Source organism: Macaca thibetana, chromosome 4 (assembly GCF_024542745.1).
Source record: "Macaca thibetana thibetana isolate TM-01 chromosome 4, ASM2454274v1, whole genome shotgun sequence".
NCBI lineage: Eukaryota > Metazoa > Chordata > Mammalia > Primates > Cercopithecidae > Macaca > Macaca thibetana.
In genome coordinates this window covers 153,079,336-153,101,900 of record NC_065581.1, presented here as the reverse complement: position 1 = coordinate 153,101,900, position 22,565 = coordinate 153,079,336, and the positions used below count along the sequence as shown (strand labels likewise).

Below are 22,565 nucleotides of genomic sequence, written 5' to 3'. Positions count from 1 at the left end.
CAGCCTCCCAAGTGGCTGGGACTACAGGTGTGTGCCCATGTACAAATTTTTCTGTAGAGATGGGATCTCATTATGTTGCCCAGGCTAGGAGCAAACTTTTAATAAAAGGACTTCTGTACTCTGAAATTGAATCTTACGATTTTGTCCTCCTGTTTTTGTTGTGATATCCTCAATGATTTCTATAGAACACACAATAATAGTAATAATAACCTACAGAAGCCCCCCCTCATGTATAATTTTATTTTTCTTTTAAACAGATAAGGAAGGGAAAAAAGTAGTTTCCCTTTTTCTTATTTAGAAAAAATTAAATTATACTACATTTTTCTAGTATTCTGTTAGAAATTTACTTTATTAAACCTTGATAACTGCAGCTATAAACCTAAAATATTCTTCTTATACCGATAGACCAAACAAAAGGGCTAAAAACAAATCTATTATCTAATTTTAGATTATATGTAAGTTAGTGAGTCTCTTCAAAATAAAGAAAGGTAGTTTTAGGACAAAGAGATTTTTATATAGATTGAAAGTTATCTTCCCTGGAAGAAAGGTGAATTTGGGAATCTAGCCGCACTTCAAAAATGTGTGCAAATGTTTATTCAGAATCCCTTCTATTTTATTAGAAAACAGAAACAGTAATTTCACCAGTAGGAATTGCGTGTGCTCTCAATACAAGTAAGTTTGCCACTCCTTCAATTATTGTCCATTGCAGACATTTTGGACTCAAGGTGAGAATCCAAATGAGAAATAAGAAATATCCAGTCCCTGATGATTCATTTAAGTCCTGTTCAACTAGATGAAAGCTTCCACCAGAAGGAAGAGTTGCTGTTCCTCCTGGCTGGCTTTGTGTTTCTTTCAGTGCTCTAAAGAACTTTGTATTTGGGCGGCTGTGTTCTGTTGTGTCAGGCTGCTGGACAGGAGTTGATGCTTACGGCGCCGCTGACCAGGGCTGCTTTACTGAAGCTCACTGGGTGTCCGTCAATCACAAAGTGGCGTATGCAGCCTGTGAAGGGTTTGCTGGGGGCTAAGCGTGGTGTCAGTAGAGATTCTGAAAAGAGCAAGAAATAAAAACAAAGATTGCAATTAAGGTATTCTAAGCCCAAATATTACTTCCTGGTAAAAGTATACATATTTGCTCATATCATCGACATGATTTACATTTCAAAAATGGAATATAGTTATAATTGACTCATTTCTCAGGAACGTTGTTTGTGAAGTTCTATGAACATGTGGTAATTTTAATATTTTGCCATGTTTTTCCATGATCAGATTTCTGTGTATTGTAGCTGTCTTTCAAGGCTGAAATTTACCACTTATATGTAAAGCCTCAGCAGTGAATTTTCATGATCTACCTATTTTTTTAAAGTTAATTTCACCTGGGCCTCACTTATAATGTGTGCTTTGCTAAAAAGGAGGAAAGAAATTTTAGCTTCTATACTATTTTTGGACTGGTTAATATTTCTGTTTAATTCATTACCCTTCACCCTTAAGCCTCCACATTTTTGCCTGTTCATAAAATATAATGAGAAAATAATGAATTCACATAAACTGAAAGTTAATTTTTCTGAGCTCAGGGTTTAAGAACTATAAATAGGATAATGATAACTCGCTTAGTCTTTGTGTGGGCACAGGTGCCCTGTGGTATGCCAAGGGAACTTTCTTCTCTTATCTTAATTAGAAATCTAGAAGAAGCCTTATACTTATTAATTGTACAGACACAATTAAATGTGTTAGGATGATAGAAGCAATATAATTTAAAACAATTTAGAGAGCTTAGAAAGATCATAAAATTAAAATCCATTTACCCAAAGCTTATTATTATTTACCAACAGCTATGTGAGCAATAGCAGATAAAGGATGGAAAACACTTAGAAATCAGTAATTCAGGAAAGAACATAGAACAGCAAATGAAACATCAGCAAGCAGCTGTAATAAGTTTTCTAAGCAATGTAGGGAAGAATATGCAGAAACCGTGTACTGAAAATAAATCATGGAAATAGCATTTCATATTTAGAATGATAATCATAAAAGGTTTAGATTTGGAAGGGGCCTGAGAGATCAATTCCCTTTATTGTCTCTAGATTAGTGTGACTATTCTTCAAGCCTGTTCAGTGTACTTCATTATCTGGGTAAGAAATGAGTGAACAGGAAAGCTTATGAGGGGTAAGTAATACCTCAAAGTAAGCAAAGTAATACTTCTGCTTACTTTGGATACCAGACTTAGAACGTGGGTTTTGATTCTGCCCAAGCTTACCATCCTTTGGCTTATGAGGGAAACCATCTGGAGGTAATAATTCATGTAGCAGTTAGTGGTCTGAATAATTCGCCACACAATTAATTGTAGGTAGTGACAGTACAGTGCCCTAGGACCCTAAGTAATTGATTAATGAAATTAATGCATAATTTTAAGAGAGAATGTTTCCCAGGTTGAAGGCTTGACTATATACAAATAATGCAGAATTTTCTGTAGAGGAATGAATGGTTAGACCTGTGGGTGGGCTACATTAACAAAACATTATTATTATTATTATTATTATTATTATTATTATTATTTTGAGACGGAGTCTCACTCTGTTGCCCAGGCTGGAGTGCAGTGGTGCGATCTCTGCTCACTACAATCTCTACCTCCTGGGTTCAAGCAATTCTCCTGCCTCAGCCTCCTGAGTAGCTGAAAGGATTACAGGTGCTCACCACCACACTCAGCTATTTTTTATATCTTTAGTAGATATGGGGTTTCACTATGCTGGCCAGGCTGGTCTCTAACTCCTGAGCTCAAGTGATCCACCCGCCTTGGCCTCCCAAAGTGCTGGGATTACAGGTGCGAGCCAATACGTCTGGCAGAAAAAAGGATTTAATTTTTAATTTTGATTTTAAAACTGTCACATACTAAAGTTGACTTTTTTGGCCTATAGTTCTATGAATTTTATGCATTAGCTTTTTATGGATAGAAATAATGAGTCACCAGAGTTCTGAGTGGTATTCTTGGAGAATTCAGTGCATTTAGGGGTTTTATTTAGCCTAATTTCTTTAGTTATCCTCTTAATGCCTGGTTTCTGATATGATTTTAGTAGAATTAATCTTGAACAGCTCAAAATGATATAATTAATTACATTTCATCTAAAATTATAATTGCTTTTGTTCTAGGCTGGCTGGCCTAATTCTTAGATGGAATTAAAAGCTGCAGTGGTGCAGTGGGCTAGTGGTTACGCCCTTCTGGCCTGCTAGCTCCTGCGCTGGCTCATTAGCTAAAGTTTGCTATTCATTCTATGTCTCAGGCAGGCTGAATTTGGCTTTAGGTACATCTTGCCTGTCCAGTCTGTGGGGCTTAGCAACTCTTGTAGTGAGGGATGATAGCAGTGTGTGAGGCTGGGATCAGACTGTGAAAGCAAACAAACAAACAAAAATCAAAGATAAATATCTGTTTGAAAGATGTAGTAAGTACATTGGGTACATAGTGAAGGACAAATACTCCAGCTTCCACAAGGGAAGGTCATGCTTGTTTTGTCCACCTCCCAAAGCCTAGCACATTGCTTAATAGACAATCTATGCTATGTGTTGGATATAGTCATGTTCCCTGCCATCAAGGAATGTACTACTTAGTTTCAACAATATTCTGTACTAAGTGCTACAACAGTGGTATGCGTACACATCCTAGAGGGAAAGGGGCATGTATGTAAGTAAATGTCTGAGCTGAGTCCTAAAGGTCAATAGGAGTTAGACTGGGGAGGAATAGGAGAAGTTGTTTCTTAACAAAGGTACTAGGGAAGTAAAGGAAGAACATTTCCCAGAAATTGAGGCCCAGTTCCCTTATGCAAAGGCCTGGAGCAAAGAGACCATCACTAAACATTTAGGAACTGCAAGTCCCGGAAAGTGTGGGGAGATCCCAAAGGTAGGGACGAGGAGGAGATAGATGATCAAGAAGCTTGCATGCTATGGTGAATTTAATCCTGGAGGACCTTGGGAACCTGTGAAACATTTTAAACTGTGTTGTGATTTCTGGAGGGAAGCAATGTGCAGAAATATGCAGTGATGTGAGACTTTTTCATGCTGCACCTGCATGAAGTACAGTGCTGGCCTTTGACAGAATCCTTTCAAAGCTGAAGTCAGAACAGGGAGAGGACTGGGGAATGGAGAAGGGAGTGAAATGGGGAGACAAAGGAGAAGAGTTGCTTTGCGAGGGTCTCAAATATTTCTTTTCACACCGGGTTACCATTATTGTCAATACTGGTATTTGAAAAGTTCAGACAAAGAAGAGTGCTTAGTTGTTACTATTTTTGGAGTACCCAAGGTCAGATGCTTAATTTTATCTGTGCTTTCTTGCCCTCTTCTTTAAAGCATTGTCTGTCTTTATGGGTCAGTCTAAAAATAATCTATTAGAAGATTATTAAAATCCCCACCAAGCCAAGCACAGAAAGACAAATATCATGTGTCCTCACTCACATATATGAGCTTAAGAAGTAAATCTCATGGAGAGAGGTAGAGAGTAGTTGGTAGTTACTAGAGGTTGGGAAGGGAAGGGAAGGGGGAAGAAGGAGATGAAAAGAACTTGGTTACTGGGTACAAAAACACGGTAAGATAGAAGGAATAATTTCTAGTATTTCATAGTACAATAGGGAAATTATAGTTAAGATAATTTATTGTATATTTCAAAATAGCTAGAAGAGAAGGGTTGTAATGTTACCAACACAAAGAAAAGATAAACGTTTTAGGTGATGGATATTACAATTATCTTGATTTGATCATTACACGTTGTATACAGGTATCAAAATATCACATGTATCCCCAAAATATGTACAACTATGATAGGTCAATTAAAAACTCACCACCAAGTTCCCGCTGCAAAAGCTGGGTTATTTCCCTTTTAAATCCCACTCCCCAGCCATAGCATTCAGGTTTTCCAAGTTAGTGAAATGTGTAAAAACAAATGTATTCAATATGAGGACATGGTCCTTGCTTCAGAGGTTTAAAACAATTGGGGTGTTTATGTGTTGTCCATAAGTGTCTTGTCACAATCCTGGATTATACACCATTCTTGGCAGATGACAGCAGCAGTGACTGATGATGTTTACAGAATTGCAGCTGGGAACCTCTCTGAGGGAATGTCACTACCAATGGACAACAACTTATGGTCTGCAGCTGTTTTTGCAGTTCAGACTAATCATGGACAGAGAGAATTGTGCATTTTTTCCTACTGAGGAAGAGGAGCAATTAACAGCAAGCTTAATTCCCCAAAGTTCTCAGATCCTACTGTAGTGTTAGTCAATGAGTTTTCTTTGTGTTAGAGATGAAATAAGAGTATGTGTTTCACTGTGTGTATGTGTGTGGAGGGCACTTAAAAGGGAAAGGAAAGAAAAAAATAAGCAAACATGGCAAGGGAGAGTAATAGCTACTGGGTGGAATGCTGGGGTCTAGTTCTTACGTGTCACTTTATTGTGCTTTTTCCACTTAAACAACACTGTATATAAAATTCTTTGAGTAACTAGGTGCATCATGAAAACACATGGCTCAATTTTACAATAACAATTATGAGAACTCAGTTTTTTGGATTGGAAACTTTTCCTTTTTAAGCAACACTTACCTGGAACACCTCCAACAAACACAGGCTCCCTGTGATCAATTGGTTTTGGATTCAGGGGTCCAACCACGTGGTTCACTTCAGAGTCCACATCCAACTGAACCACATTAGAATCTCTAATAACTGAAATGCAGGGCAAAGACCGGTCATAAGTGGCACTGGAGTGATGAATTTTTACATGAGAAAGACTATTTATCACAGTAATTGCTTTTATTTATTCCAGAATAAAGCTCACACTTTCTTCTAAATTATTAAAATCATCAATGATGTCTAACAATGTCTAACCAAGAGATTACTGTAACATTTTCCTTAGAAAGGGAGAGTATTTAGAATATTCTTGTGCTACTTTGTTTTTGCTCTGTAAGTTATGCATTATTTAAGCAACTCCTCAACACAATTTTGCAGCACTCATATTCTGAAATCACATGTGGATTCAGTATACACATAATGGTATAATAACATGATTTTCTTTTCTTGGATACTTTTAGACTGTCATGTGTTACCTATCATATAAGTGATAGTCTAAGTTCTGCCAGGTCATAATTTTACAGTTGGGTGTGCAGGCTCCCCAGGGCAGTCAACTTTTCTCACCTGTAATTCTGTGCCATCTGCCATCACAGAGACTCTGCTTGGGTGTTACTGAGGTGGAAAAATCTCTGATGCCATTATTGACTTTCACTATGACCTGCAAAATATAGGGCACATTCTATGATTTAGTTTCTCCTCATTGTGATAAAACAGAATTTCTTAAATAATTTACCACAGTGAAGCAATACTTCAACAAATATTCACACATGATTAAATTTGCAATTTGAACACAAGGGGTCACTATTTGGCAGGCTATAGAAATAGGTTCAGCTGGGGGTGCTCTTTGGGGAGAGAACAAAGTAACTTCATGGGGAGAAAATAGGGAGAGAGGGACACTAAGAAATAGAATAAATCCCTTCAATTTCTAAAGATTGAGTGTGTTATACGAAGCAGGTTAAAGTATTGGTGAAGAACATGGACTTTGAAGCTAGACAGCCAGTCTCCTATTTAACTTACTCTCTGCCCCAGTTTTCTCGTTTGTAAATTAAAAGCGATACTGTTACCTACATCATGGAGATAATTGGGAGGATTAAATGAGTTCATCTAGGTAAAGCATTTAGAATAGTACCCAACAAATAGTAAGCACCAAGTAGGGATACGTTTTATTGTGATGGCTCAATATAATTTAATAGAATGTACTAGAACCCAAATAAAAAACTGTTATATTAAGTTAGCAGCATCAATGAAAATATACTTTTTTCTTAATATTTATTTGAATACTTCTATGAATATTCTTTAGTAATATCTTAGGATGAAAGTGGCATTTAATTATAACATAATTTTTTTATTTCTATCATTTGAGAATAATATATATAGTATATATACATATCTAGTATATGTATATATGGTATCTGATATACATATATTATAGATATTTAGAAGGATGTTTTAGTGTTTGTTGATTTTGATAGTTATTTGGTGAAAAAAAGTGCTTCTCATTATTTTGTTAAAACTCTTTATGTTGTTATTGGTGATTATTTTTTATATTATTTTGCCGTATTTTCATGACTGTTTTGATCAAATCAACTTTCAACATAGGAAGCTGAATCCAAATATTGTCCACATTTACATTTCATGTTACAACTTTCCTATTTTTCTTTTTCAGTTAGGGAAGATTGATGAAATAATTCTGTGAAATAAATCTGCTTCAGATCTAGAATCCAAGGTCAGATGAGACAAATCATTAAACCTTTTTCAGACACTACCTGTCCATTTTTCATGTGAACATTTAGGTACTCCCCATTGACACTGTGGCCGTGGACCAGGGTTCCGGAACTGCTTCTGGGACGGACTTCAAATGCAATTTCAAACTTCAATCCAATATTGAAAGATTCATCTGTGGAGATAAACACTATAAACTCCCAAGAACAGCAAGATCATATTTGTAACTATGGTGTGATTTTGTAATTATATATCTTTTTTATCTGTTTTTGAAAGTTTGATGCATTTTTTAACAGATAAGTAGAAAGTGGCTTTTCCATGTCAAACTCACTGGGGAAAGCTCTGTGGGGAACCAAGATAACTAACGCATCCATCCTGTTGTGGGGTGTGAGGCTGGCAACAGCACACACTATATGTGTTATGGGAGCTCAGGGGAGGAGAAATTAATTCCAAGTGGCAGCAGCACTGTTGAGTATTTCACCAGTGAGGAGGACGGGGCAATCTGGGCAGAGGAAGCAGACTGAACACAGCTACAGAGGCTGGAATGCTCGGAGAGCTCTGTGAAGGCCATTGTGGCTGGACTGTCTCTGCCAGGCGAGAAGGAGGCATGGTGAGGGGGAGCCACGCTGGGAAGGGCTCTAGTGCTGAAGTATGGAAGTTAGGCTTTATTTTGCAGTCACTCAGCAAGAGAGCTGTCTTGATTGGACCTGTATTTTAAAATAATTCTTAAACAAAAACCTAACTGGTGCCAGTGCTGTACAGCATTTCAGAGGAGAAAGAGCAGAGAAAGTATTTAGGAGCTGTTACTGAGGTGATCCAATAAAATTCTTATTAAGAATAGTTGTGTTTACTCCAAGAGACTCATGGCAAACCAGGGCATCTAAATACTGTTCATTTAACCTATCTTATAAATCATTTAAAATTTTTTCTTGCTATTAGTTAATGCTCATGGAGTAGTATGCAAATTGTGCAGTTTGCTCCGCATCCCCAGCTGTCCAAACCATTAAGAGTTCTTATCACTGAAATTCCATGAAAGGCTGAGAATTGTAAGTGTAGGTGTTTTAGTGTAGGGGTAATGGTGGATGAGGCAGGAAAGTAAAATCATGAGCTAGACAAAAGAGGAAATACTACCTCTGGGTGTTGTGCTGGATATGGTGGTGGTTTAGAAAGTATACTTGGCTGCAGTGTAATTTCTTTATTCGGGGCATGTGCAAAGTACCTAAGTGCCTTGAGAGCAGGGAACATGCAGCTTTATACCCTTTCCTGTCCTCATTCCGGGCACTTATTTTGGTGTCTTCCTCACACCCAGTGATTGCTCCATAGAATATTCTTGGAATGAATTAGATGGTGATTGTGTGTAGTCTGCTAGGATTTTATTTATTTTTAGAACTGTTATGTCCCATCATCTGGCACAGGGACTGCCTTACGGGAGGCATACAATAAAAACTGAATGAGTGAGAGAGTAATGGTCAAGGAGAATAATAAAAATCCAGAAATAAAAATTTCTGAAGGATAATGTTGTCTGCTGGTGTTGCAGGTCTTGGGGAGAAACTGGGACTTCCTTTAGTAGAACAATGGTTCATGCCAAGAAGGAGCAGAGCAAGACCTGGAGGAGCAAGGTGGCCAAAAACTGACATGGATCAGGCCACGGAGCAGCATAGACATTCTAAAGGAGCCCAGGTGGTCTTCATCCAGAAGTTTGGCAGCTATGGAGAAGCCTGGTCAGGGAGAGTATACAGGGATGGGGACTGTATGTATGATTTGGAGTGCAGGAGGGAGAAAGATGGTTCTTGTGGGAAGAGGTCATCTTCTAAGGGCTGAGTTTGGCATTCTTAAGTTTTAACTCTGGGTCTGATATTCCCTGTTAGCCATCTCCAGGAAGAAGCATTTCATGACTGATATTTTTAACATGACTAATGTTACCTAGAACCACATATCCTCCTTCTGTTGAAAAGTAAGTTCCTGTTTCCATGGGGCCTTCAAAGCAAGGGGTCACACTGAATGTCTGAGAAGCAGAGGTGATGGAGGCCCCATTGAGCTGGAGATTGCTGAGACAGCCACTAAAACTGTAGATGGAGTTAATCTGAGGGAAGAAGACATTTCTTAAAATCCATTTTCTCAACACAGATGCACCAAGGGGAAGCAAAATGAGGGGGTTTGAGTCCTGAGGGAAACCAAATAATTCCTTGTTGTATTTATTTCAGATATCTCAATGATCAGTACTTTCCTGGATAGTTGCTTTTTAACTGGTTGTTTGAAGCTGGAATTTTGTATTTGACAATGTCAACCTGTAGTAATTAAGCTATGGACATTTTTATATTACACTTTGACACAATAAGTTGCAGCTGTGGTTTTCAAATTGCATATTTAGAAGTATCCTAGTTTTCCCTCAAGAATGACAGCTGCGCCAAGATCACCTAAGGCTGATGAGGGCTAGCAAAGTTCTTTACTTAAATCTACCATAGTCACATAAACAGCAGAAAGCTTTCATTTCTGGTTTCATGAGCTGCTTTTGTGGTTGAGAATTTATCATATCACAGGACATGAAACTTGGGCCACTTTAGATAACCGATTTTGTACTGCATTTGGACATTTTACAAAAGAGATTGCCATGGAATTGGGGCTGCTTATCTAAAATCTAATTATAATGTAAACCATCTTTTTTGATTCATCTACATACATTAATGGGTCTTAGAAATTATTTTTAGCATTGCTAAAATAACCTATATTTATGTGAAGAAAAATTTAGTCCTTTGATGCATTCTTTTTATTGCTAAATTTTTTTATAAGTGCAACATTTTTAATTTTTGAATTACACAAATGATATTTTTCTACTATATTCTCACTTCTCCCCAGGGTAACCACATTTCCTTATACATTTACAAATTGTGTGTGTGTGCGTGTGTGCGTAAGAAACAAAAATGGGATTGTAGTTTGCATAATGATCTGAAACTTTTTTTCACTCAATAATGTATAATGCAATGATTTGCTTTCTTTTTTGTTATGCCTTTACATTAAAAGTATGGGTACTTTCTGAACAAATAAGATCCCCTTGAGACATAAATTTTCATGATAATTTATACCTCTGAAACTTTTTCATTTCACATCTACCTTAGAATCGAAAGATTACTTCTGACTTTGTAATGCCACAGGGCAGACAGGCAGCCCATAAGACAGTACTTTGATGTCCCATGTCCAGAAAACTACAGCTTTACTGATGCTAGTTTCCAGTTTCTTAAGTTGTGAAATGAGGGCCTCAATTAGGTGATGTTCTGGCTCTAACGGTCAATGGCTCTACCTGGTCATGCCTGGCTTACCTGAACATTTTTCACAGCCTTTCCAGGAGCCACACCTCCCAAATAAATGGGACCCTTGATTTTCCAGGTAGCTTCAGTAGGAGGAAGACTTTCTTCTAGGACTCGAAGACCATCAATTACCAGTCGGCCACTGCTCCTTTCTCGAATAAATACCACCTGGATGAAGAGAAGGAAAATAGCACATCTCAGGTACATTCCAAGATTGGAGAAAAGGCTGTATTTCCTTTTCTTCCAACTTTGCTATTGCAATGCTGTGGGAAATCTTCAGAAAGTTTATTTTTAAAATGGTCCCATCTCTGAAGGTCAGGAGTTTATCTCTTCTGTTTAGTAGGCTTCTGGCAATGCAGTTTTTGGAATGGCAGAAACTTTATCCCTCATTTGATTCTGTTTTGTTATACAGCATATGCCTTTATTGTGAGTTGTCTCCAGGCCTCTTTGCTTTATATACATAGGTGTATTTTTTTCCTGCTTATCTTCCATTTACCACTTCATGTATTAGAGGAAGTGATCCATATATTTTCTGACCATTAGATAGAATGATTTAAAGCTTAATTTCTGAATATAGCTTATGTTTTTCCATGTTCTCTATGAAGCTTTTCCCAGTTAACCAGGCCACATATGGCCAGAACAGGCCATATGTTCTCTCCCACTTAGATTTCTTGTGATTAATTATAATGCATGTTACATTGCTTACTCTTGACATTACATACCCACCAATTTCTTTCAATATTTATCTGCTCCCACTGTGGTATCCTGTCTTCCTAACTGATTTACTGTTCACTTTGTATCTTCCACAGCTTAGCCAATAAAAGACACTCGGTAATAATTGTTGAAAAGTAAAAACCTATTGGCAGTAGAAAATAAGTGAGAAATCATTAAAAACTAAATTTCAGTTTATGTTGACCACTGATCCTTTGGTTAAAATAATTATGCTCAGCCTGTGTCTCTTTTTAAATAGTATGCTTCAAGACTTTTATAAGGAATACAATTTTTTGAAATTGAATTCTGAGTGTGCAGCAGCAGACTTTTAAAATGGATATTTCTAGAGAGAGTAATGGAGGCCCATGAGTGTCCATTTGACAGTGGTAGCTATTTGCTGATAATACTGTTCTCTGCCTTCAACTTACATCATGCCACAGGCCATCATTGTATTTCTCCTGGCTTCTAATCTTCAGTTTCTTGTGACCAACATTAAACATGTAAACCAAGCGGCCGTGGGCCAAAAATAGAGTCATAAAGTCATTCTCTTCTTGATCTGAGACATAGAAGATCATGCCATGGGAGGAACGAGTTCTCAGACGAATGGAAAACTGAGATCTGGTAAATGAAAAGAAAGGGATTACCATACGTAAAATGAGACTGAGGATAATCTCTAACTTCTTTAAAATAATACAGTGTAAGCAAGAATAAATAAGTAGCCATTCTATCTAATCCCAAGCAACATTATTCCATACTTAGTATTATTAATGAATATTACATTAGCATGGCTAGTTCAAAAATGTAAATTCTTCTCTACTTCCTTGTACAACAAGGATGTATTCCACATTTGAGGAAATGTTGTTTCAGTTAAGGATCTTACTGTGTCTTGCTTTGAAAATATGGCTGCAGGCTGGGTGCCATGGCTCAGGCCTATAATCCCAGTAATTTGGGGGGTCAAGGCAGGAGGATCACTTGAGCCTGGGAGTTCAAGACCAGCTTGGGCAACATAGTGGAACCCCATCTCTACAAAATTAAAAAAAAAATTATCCAGGGATGGTGGTGCACACCTGTAGTCCCAGCTATTTGGGAAGCTGAGGTGGGAGGATCACTTAAGCCTGGAAGGTTGAGGGTGCAGTGAGCCATGATCATGCCACTGCCCTCCAGCCTGGATGGGAGAACAAGACCTTGTCTCAAAAAAAAAAAAAAAAAAAAAAAAAAAAAGCTGCAATTTAGTAAAAATATGTGTGTTAAAGAAGTTTATCCATGTGGACAAAATACTAGTGAGTAATACAAATAATATCACTTGTGTGCTATCTAAAATACAGACTAAAATTTTTTCCCAGTAAAAATTAATTAGTGGATACCATGTGTAAAAAGCAGCCACCTGAGTTTGTAGAAATTAAACAAAACCTTCTAGAAATTTAACCACAGGCTATGGATAAGATACATTTACTAGGTTAACTTCTAGTTTGATTAACTCTAAATTCTTCCCGAAAAATAGAAAATACTGATTCTGCCTATTAGGCAGGTAGCAAATTATAAGACATTAGAGATTTCTTATTGAATACTTTGCCTCTATGAATGTTTGACAGAGCTATGTAAGACCTATATAAAAATATTTGGGTGCTAAAACTATAAAAATAATTCTTCAGTAATATCAGATAACCTGGAGATTTGTGAAATACTGGAAAGAGGTGATGGGGTTGGAGATAGCTGGAGGGTCATAGACAAACAAGCTTATTTGTATTTTCAATGCTTTATTAACCTTCTAGTAGTTCGAATGCACTCCCATTTACAACCTGAAAGCAATTTGTATGGGAAAGGGAGCGTGATATCAAGGTTAGATGATGAGTCATTTGAAACTTGCTCCATCTTCCCCTCCTTGACTGTCTTTTCTTTTTGGTCAAATACAGTAAACTCCTGGAAGAATATTGTTTTATGAACCTTACAAATGGAAAATCACAGAGAATATAATTCTTTGGATAGTATAAATTATGTACTATTTAGTACTTATTTCGATGATAACATAATAGGATTAAGGTGGCACAGAAAGGAAAGATAGGTAAAAACGATGACATGTGGCAAACAAAGATGGAGCCCAGCCATGTCATTAAGAGTCTAGGAGTATAGTGTGTTACTTTACTTTGCACCAAAATCTCCTTTTAAGTGTTCAAACTCTTGGCGGCTGTTGGCTGTTCCTCCATATTGATAGGCGTGCTCTATTGCTCTAGGGCTGTTGGAAAGGTGGCAATGAGAGTTTCTTGGAGTATTCCGCTCTGGGAATTTCAGGGCAACAGGATCCCATGAAGGTGCATCTTTACTTTTCCCTCCCTATAAAAGTAAACCAAATTAAGGGATAAAAGTGACATACTAGCACCAAAAAGTACTTTGTGATGTCCTCATCATTAATAAGGATAAAAAATTTGTATATTATTTGTGCATTTTACATTCATGGAACATTAGGCCCCCTCTCTTCCCTACCTCTACCGCTATGAGCAAATGACAGCAGTAGCTGCAGCAGTAACATCAACAACATAGCATATTAATGAACCACAAATTCTTCCACATGGTAGTAAAGCAAAGTTAAACTGAAGCTACAGAGACAACTGCTCTATCATTTAAATTAAGTGCACATCTTAACCAATAGTGAAAAGTGGCAAAGTTGGCAATTAAAATGACCCTGAATCAATCAACAAAATCCTTACATAAGAAACAATATTAATATTACTTTAATACACAGATTATTACTTACGCATGGTGTGTAAAAAGTTAACATAGCAACATCTTCAAAATACTTAAGGAGATTTTTGGTGATAGGATATGTAGTAGAATTTTATGTGACAGGATATAGAACAATTTTTAAACACCTTGTGCTCTTAAAATTGCATGGCCGATGCTAAAATTTAGAGTTGTGCAAGTATAGGCTAATATTTAATGATTATTTAGTTTTAATTTCTGAAGCAAAATAAAAGTAAATGCAAATAAATTCAAGTATTTAGTCACTTATTCAAGCAAATGTTTAGTGACTATCCAATGGGTAGAAGTAAAAGGGAAGGAAATCCATGATTATACATTCCTCCCATGGGTGGCATGTAGTGGGGAATAGAAAGTCAATGAGAAATGATTCCTGTTTTTTAAGGAACTGAAAATTAATTTGGAGAAACAGTTACAACAGCAAATTGGAAAACAGGGTTGGTGCCAGATAGGACCTTAGATGATTGCTGGAGGTTTTGTTTTTTAGGTGATGAAGAACCACACAGGTTTTGAAAGCAGGGAGGGAGTGGCCTGCTCTGACCCACCTAGGAAGACAGCTTGCAACAAGGAAGGCCTGATAGAAGAGGAAATGTGTGGCAGCAGGGAGGACAGAGACACAGCAAGAAACAAGATGAGCGATAGGATTAGATACAAAAATTCAGGATTACTGAATGAGCACACGCAGGCAACAGACAAGATGAGAGAGAGGATTAGATCAGAAAAGTTCTGGTTCAGGATTACTGAATGAGCACACACCTTTATTCCCAGCCCCCCTATTCCCATTGAAATGTCAGAACAATGTACATAAAAATAAATCCACAGCAGTCCTGGAAATCTGAGAGGGTTTCTACTGGCAGAACCAAGCCGTGTGGAATTTCTGGAAGATATAAAGTAGATTGGAACAGATGGACAATAAAACCCTTAATCTCATAAGGGCAAAAGACAAGACCTACAAAAAAAAAAAATAGTGTTTTAGCTAAATCTCAGAATTACATTCAAAATCTAGATGTGATTTTGGGCAGAGGGCAGGTTAATTAATTAAAGGACAGACCAGCTGTGCCAGTGTCTCTTGCTCTCAGGGCAGCAGCTCGTGCAGTTGGATTTTGGCAGTGGAGACTCTCACAGTGGTGGTTAGGTTGGAGAGAGATGGGAGCTCATAGACTCTCATTTCCTAAAGGAAAGCCCACCTGGTTCCACCATTCCCTCTTCCCTTCTTTATGCAGTTGTCAGGACTCATAACCTGATTTTTACTGCAACAGAAATAAGGTTTCTCTCTTGGATGGAGGAAATATACCCAGCTACCAGTACTTTTTGGTCCAGGCTCTCGCCTACAAATAATGGCCATAGCTTCAAGCCGTAGGTGGGCAGAACGGGCTGGAGTAGGGCTGCCAGGAGATTCTTTAATGCCTTAGGAAAATTTTCCCAAATCCATGCTCTATTTCAATCCCAGTGGAGTAATATACTTTATGATAGGAGATATGATCACCTTTGTCTCAGTGAAAGGCCCAGCTGGAAATACTTTGCACAGGGCCTGTAGTGAGGGTAAGAGAACAGAGTGAGAGTGAGGGTAGGGGACTTTCCCCAACTCTGGCTGCTTCCTGTTCTCTCCATTTGGATGGAAAGGATCTCACGCTTTCTTAGTCAGTGTATCCACTTAGCTCTAGGTGCTCAGTGAAGCACAGGGTTATTTGAAACAGAACAATCTCAATTTACCAGCCTTGCCTGACTCTGCTTCAATGTGGGAATACATGACTATGTAGGTGCGTCTCTCATCTGCTGCAAAAATCAATAAACTCTGATGTCTTTATATATGGCAACCAAATATGCTAATTCTTCTGCAGATACACATTCACACTCTTAATAATGATAAAATAGCCAAGGTATAACTTAATTACTTTATACCATACAACACAGAGACTCAGTTTGTTATCCTAAGATGGGTATGTATATGGTGATTCTCAATGAACACCACTAGACTTTGGCTTTACCAGTGTAATTTTTTGTTTTCTCTGTGGGCCTATTAGTTGCAATCCCACTGATAGTACCAGTTCAATTTAGCAAGATTCTTTTGTGTCAGATAACAACCAAGCTAGTTGAGCTACTGAAGAAAAAGACGGCAATGTGTTATACGGATATAGGGGTATCTTTTTTTTTTTTTTGAAACAAAGTTTTGCTTTTGTTGCCCAGGCTGGAGTGCAGTGGCATAATGTTGGCTCACTGCAAACTCTGCCTCCCAGGTTCAAACGATTCTCCTGCCTCAGCCTCCCGAGTAGCTGGGATTACAGGCATGCACCACCTTGCCTGGCTAATTTTTGTATTTAGTAGAGACGAGGTTTCACCATGTTGGCCAGGCTGGTCTCGATCTCCTGACTGCTTGATCCGCCTGCCTCAGCCTCCCAAAGTGCTGGGATTACAGGTGTGAGCCACCGTACCTGAACGGGGTATCTTAAACAATCTAAGATAGTATTGTGGTGTCCCAGCAGGGGCTAGAATCAATTGGAAAGCTAGAAAAAATCAAGGCACTCCCTTTCTGGAGGTTTCTGGTTTCTCAGAGCATCTCTTTTCATTTTTCTTTCTCGACAGGATAGCTTTCTGCCTTTCACTCTATGAAGCAGCTTTTTTTCCTCTTTGTATAATTAACATAATGCCCTTAGGTTTACATGTTTTCTATTCAATGGCCAGCTCAGGCAGATCTCTCTAGGTTCTAAGTTTCCAAGAAAGAGAATCTGATAGCCCAGCTTTGTGCGTGTGATCTACCCTGGTCCAGTGATCTATATCCAGGGAAGTGAGGTCTTGCATCTAAAACACAGGGCCTGCCCACTGGGTAGGAAATCAGTTCTTAGAGAACAGAGTGGTTTGCCAGATACCCTAGCATGATGTCTGTTACAATACTTGAAATGTTCATTATTAAACACGAAATGAGAAACTTTTCCCAATTAAATTGAAACGTAAACATTGTTAAAAAAATTTAAGACTGGAACATAGATGATAAGACAGGTATTCACAAATACCATAGGGAAATAGAAATCAATGTTACCTTTTTGGAAAGCAATTTGCCTTGATTCAGTAATTCTCCCTCTAGGAATCTATCTTAAAGATTTGTTCAGCAATACACTCAAAGATTTATCTACAAAGATCTTTAGCTTCCAGAAAACTGGAAGCAACTAAAAGTCTATTAATGGTTAAATGAATATAATAAGTGAATAAAATGGGATATTAGGAAGTGATTGTGAAAATAAATTATTACAATCCCAATTGCTTTGGTGCAGCCTTAATGAAAATTTAGGTCAGAGGCCACATATTTTTCTTGGTAGTTATTTATGAAGCTGTTGAAACAAGGGTCAATAGAAGAAAAGATTAGCAAATGTTGATATTCTAGTTATCATAAAATATAATTGAAATCTATGGTGATTCTATATCTTGTTATTACAAAGTCAAGTTTCTGTCTAACACTATTTACCATAAAGGTTAGCAAGTTTCCTATAATACAGAAAAACTTCTGTTAATAGGGCTGTTGATTATAACCTTCAGACTGAATGTTTGTTGGGAAATCACATTTGATAGACAACTTAATTTAGAAAACTGTGTTTATTTAAAGGGGTAACTGTGTTTGCTTGAGAAGGTTGATGTCCCTCATCAACCTGTAATGTTAATCTGCTGCCTATGACCCTCTGACCAGTGTTCAAGTGCCAGATAAAAAAAGTTTCAGGATAAATCTTTTAGCATCAATGTATGAAGGTAACAGCGAGACTCTATTAGAATTTTATAGTATACTCTGAAAACTCCTTCATAGTATCTTCCAGCAAAATCCTTCGTGAGAATCAATGAAATTATCTGTCTTCCATGGCCAACTCAGGAAGCGATCCTAAGAAAGTACTAAGTTTCAATTATACACACACACAATTATTTTGTTAACATTGATAAAGCAGTCATGTATGAACAAAGAAGAAGTTTCAAGAGGATTGAAAAAGTAGTCCACATATGCACATATATATGGAAAATGTCAAGATATAATGGTCAGTGAAAAACCATCAGAATGGAGAAGCTGGTGGAGACACTTCCCTCTTGCTGATGGTCCAGAAGCCAGCCTTGGACGGCAATCAGTTCTTCCCCTGAAACAATGCTCAACCTCACTAGCATTCAGAGAAATGAAAACTAAAACCTCAATTTGTCCATCAGATTGGCAAAATTATAGAAATTTGATTATATTCATTGTTAACAATAGTGTGGGACAATATGTTCTTTCAAATGCTGTTTGTGGGACTGTAAATTGGTATTGCCTCAATATTGAAAATGCGTATTCCCTTGAGCCAAGCAATTTTACCTTTAGGAACCAATCCTCCAGAATACTGTAAGGCGCTATAGAGATATAACCACTAATATTCACTGAATCTTTACTCCATGCCTTGCACTATACTAAGTGCATATCATTTCATGCATTAACTCATTTAGTTTTTGTTACAACCCTATGATGCAGATAGCTGTGTATTTATTGAACACGTGTTATATGCATTGTTCTGAGTGCTTATTATACATCAGGGAACAAGATGAATGAGCTTGCATTTTAGTAGAGGAGACAGATAATAAATAATAAACATAATAAAGAAAGCATACTAATAAAATATAAGTACTACGAAAAAAGAATAGAAAGAAGCAAAAGAGCAGCATTACTGGTGGAAGGTAGGAGACAGGCTGCAGTATTCAATAGGGTGTCAATGTAGGTCATTGAACAGATGAGAGTTGAGCAATTGTAGACGGAAGAGAAGTTGTCTGTGCAGATAGTTGGGAGAAGTGCGATCCAAGCAGAAGGGAAGCCTGAATAAAGAACCTAAGGTGGGAGTACACATGGCCCATTCTAGGAATAGTTGGGAGGCCAGTATGGGGAGAAGACTGAGAGAGGTGGGCAAGTAGGAGGAGATGAACTCAGGGTAAGGGGCATGGATCACATAGGGCCTCTTATGAATTATGGTACCTTGGGCTTTTACTCTGAGTGTAGTCGGGGGGCCATTTGAACACAGTAGTGACATGATATGATTTATATTTATAAAGATCTGACTGTAGGGTTGAGAATAGGCTATCAGGGAACAAGGTGGAAGCAAGGAGACCTGCTGGGAGGTATTGCAGTTATTCAGATGAGAGTTGGTGGTGGCATGGGCCAGGATGGGAACACTGACACCTGAGCGCACTCTTAAAATTGGATCATGAAAGAGGTGGGGAGGGTTAAACTGAAAGAATTAGAAGGGATTAAGGGTCCCACTTGTAATGAAGGCAAATAATGTACAGAGTTGCAGTAAATGCATGAGAAAGAATAGTAGGATGGAATTTTAGAACTCAAGATTTTGATAATGGAGTAGCTTTAGCTGATGTCACAGACCAACTGTGCATGTGAGTGGTTGAAGTGAAGGCCCAAGAAGGAGGGGAAAAACCAGGGTAAGATCAGAAACTTGAATATTCCATGATTGTGACAAAAGCCTGAAATTGTTACACAAAAGCAAATGATACTAGAGAATTATAGTACCAAATAATATGTATTATTTATACAAACTGTTAAGTACAGGGACATTTTAACCATTGTAAGGGAAACCATTGTAAGTTGGAAGCATGAATAAATAGCTGATTCAGACTGTTCATTGGAACAGGAACTGATGCAACAAACACGGATGAGCCTGGAGGACATTACATTAAGTAAAATAAGGCAGGCACAGAAAGACAAATACTGCATGTTATCGTAAGTGGGAGCTAAAAATGTTGAGTTCACAGGAGACTAGGACTGTGGTTATCAGAGGCTGGGAAGGGCAGCGGCGGGAGGAGGATAGGCTGAGGTTGGTTAATGTATACCAAATTACAGCTACATAGGAGGAAAATGTTCTGTGTCTCTATAGTATAGTAGAGTGACTATAGTTAACAATAGTTTATTGTATATTTTCAAATAGCTAGAAGAGATGATTTTGAATGTTCCCAACACAACGAAATAATAAACGTTTGAGATAATAGACATGCGATCACTCTGATTTGATTATTGCATATTATATGCATGTATTGAAAGACAACTCTGTACCCCATACATTTGTGTAATTATTCCATGTCAATAAAAAATAAAAAATTCCTCTATAACAAACAAAAAATTAATACAACAAAGCTGGCAAACTAGAATATGTGATACTGCAAGAATCCCATCTTTCCTATGTATGTAGTTGCAAAGGATCAAGTATATTCTCTAAAACAGCAGTGTCTAGAACTGTGTGCATGGAAAATGATGACAATTAGGAAGTCAGAAGAGCATTATCTTTTACCTTTTTATTCTGACTTGCTTTAGGCTTGGATAAATTTTTTCCTTTTTTATGGAGGAGAAACAATGGTGAAGACTCAATGGGACACTCATAAAGAGAAGTGTGGACCTTTTCAGTATACCGTTGGAAATCTTCAACCTCCACATCTCTATCCACCCTGTGTTTGTAACAGAGGAAAAAATAAATATTAAAAATATTGTTTAGAATTACATGATGAAAATTATGGAAGTCAAAGAGCTTTGGCAATTAAAGTGTGTGTGTGTGTGTGTGTGTGTGTGTGTGCGCGCGCGTAACCAGGACCCTTTAAATTACATTCAACCAGTTAATAACTATGTGCCTGGCATCACACATTTATAATAATGAACATCTTTTCCCTCAACACACTCTGGATGATTGGAACTGCCTCTGTTTCTTAATCTATATTAAACTCCTCCCTTGCTTATTCTTGTACTTAAGGAACCCCTATTGGCTTTGTTAAGGACCTAGATTAATAGCTTTCTTTAAAGTCATGCGTTAAATTAAGACTTTTGTAAACCTCTGGGTATGTTACTCTGTCATTAATGATAAGTACAAAAATAATTGCACCTAATATTTTTAGCTTGCTGTATGCCAGACACTGTACAAGTTGTTTTATGTGCATTATCTTCTCATTTACCCCTCATGACAAACCTACCAAGCAGGCACTATTATTATCTGCATTTTGTAGGTGAAGACATGAAGGCTTACTTAGTCAAGGTCATTTGGAAATTAAAGGGCAAAGAACCTACACAGAAATGCAAGTATGACAGTTTCTCAAGCACATACAAGCTTTTAATTACTATCCCCTAATGCCTCAGATACATTTCATAGTTCTCATTTTTAATATTTTTGCTGTTGTCTTGATTTTATTTATCAATCATGCAGATTCATTAATAATAAAAATATGATACCTGGTAAAGTAGGCATTACTTATGCAGCCAGTGAAATTAGCATACTGAGCACTGATTGGTGAGCCACCGAAGTAAAACTTCTTTTCACCTGCTTGTGTCTGTTCTATTTTCCCTTTGGTAGGATTCTTACTCCCAACTCTGCTTTTATCTACTATCAGTTCATATCTGCAAAAGAAAAAGGCTTCTTTACAAACCACAGAGCTAGCATTTTACCTTGACCCACTCTAGTTTGGATAAGCAGGTTTTCTCATGAAATGGAACATCTGGTTAATGAAAAGACAGTGAGTTGCCAAACTCTTCATGAGGCCCAGGATAAAATGGCTGGATATTTCTAGATGCAAAAAAGATTCTCCAAACCAAGATTGGAATTTAAACCCATAAGGCAAGAAATTCAGATGCCTAGTCATCAGCATTATTTGTGTGTGTGTGTGTGTGTGTATGTGTATGTGTGTATAAAACAGAGCATACCTCATGATGATAACTTAATCACATTTGTGGAAGACCATTTCCATGGCAAAGCACATTAGATTATTTTGATCCTTACTGGAAGTGGGATCCAGAAAAAGCCTCCTCATGTTTTCTGTGTCCACGTGTCCACAAAAGTGGACATAGACTAGTAGCAGAGGTTCATTTCTTATTCCAGAAAACTTTCTTATTACCAAAAATAAATTCAGTATTATCTATTTTAAAGATGAAGTTGGAGCTTTTAAAATGTGGCCATAAATGTTGCATTCTCAGTTGTGTGACTCAAGGTCTAAACAAGACCAACATTGGCTGAGCTCCTTCTATGTGCAAAATACTGCACTCCGTTCAGTATGTAATATTAGTAGGCATTTCCATCAAGAAGATTATAACCTATTGTTTTACGGGAAAAAGAACCCTTGTATTTATTTTAAGAAATTTCATAGTGATTTATTTTACATATCTTGGAAACTAATAGCAATATCTTTTTAAGGAAAGTAAATTGTTCCTTCTAGCATTTTTGTTTTAACATTAGAAAAGGTGTAGGAGAACCTATTATTTATAGTGGTTTGTGACATAATCATGTCCCACAAATAGACATGGTAGAAAGAATATGAAGTGAGGAAGCTGTACCTTGTGGGTGAGACAGAGGTAATGACGAAGTGGGACAGCCCATCATTGTACTGCTTATCTACTGACTGAACTTTGATTCCCTTTACATCCATGACGACAGTACCGTTATCCAGTGAGATGGAGAACACGTCTGACTGAAATGCAAGCACAAACATGTAAG

General features: G+C 37.5%; 1 protein-coding gene across 4 annotated transcripts in view; it reads right to left on the bottom strand.

Annotated features, from left to right (window-relative positions):
- Positions 1-591: 591 nt before the first annotated feature.
- The window catches only part of LAMA4 (laminin subunit alpha 4), a 149,007-nt gene continuing 127,033 nt past the window's right edge, over positions 592-22,565 (bottom strand). For all 4 annotated transcript variants that reach the window (XM_050789044.1, XM_050789042.1, XM_050789045.1 and 1 more), the window contains 11 exons: positions 22,406-22,539; positions 21,311-21,475; positions 20,385-20,538; positions 13,481-13,668; positions 11,766-11,955; positions 10,639-10,794; positions 9,245-9,404; positions 7,366-7,496; positions 6,164-6,257; positions 5,576-5,695; positions 592-1,045 (listed from right to left, as the gene is read on the bottom strand). In XM_050789044.1, the coding sequence (XP_050645001.1) occupies positions 900-1,045; positions 5,576-5,695; positions 6,164-6,257; positions 7,366-7,496; positions 9,245-9,404; positions 10,639-10,794; positions 11,766-11,955; positions 13,481-13,668; positions 20,385-20,538; positions 21,311-21,475; positions 22,406-22,539 (1,638 nt within the window). In that variant the 3' untranslated portion in view covers positions 592-899. The remainder of the gene's footprint in view (positions 1,046-5,575; positions 5,696-6,163; positions 6,258-7,365; positions 7,497-9,244; positions 9,405-10,638; positions 10,795-11,765; positions 11,956-13,480; positions 13,669-20,384; positions 20,539-21,310; positions 21,476-22,405; positions 22,540-22,565) is intronic.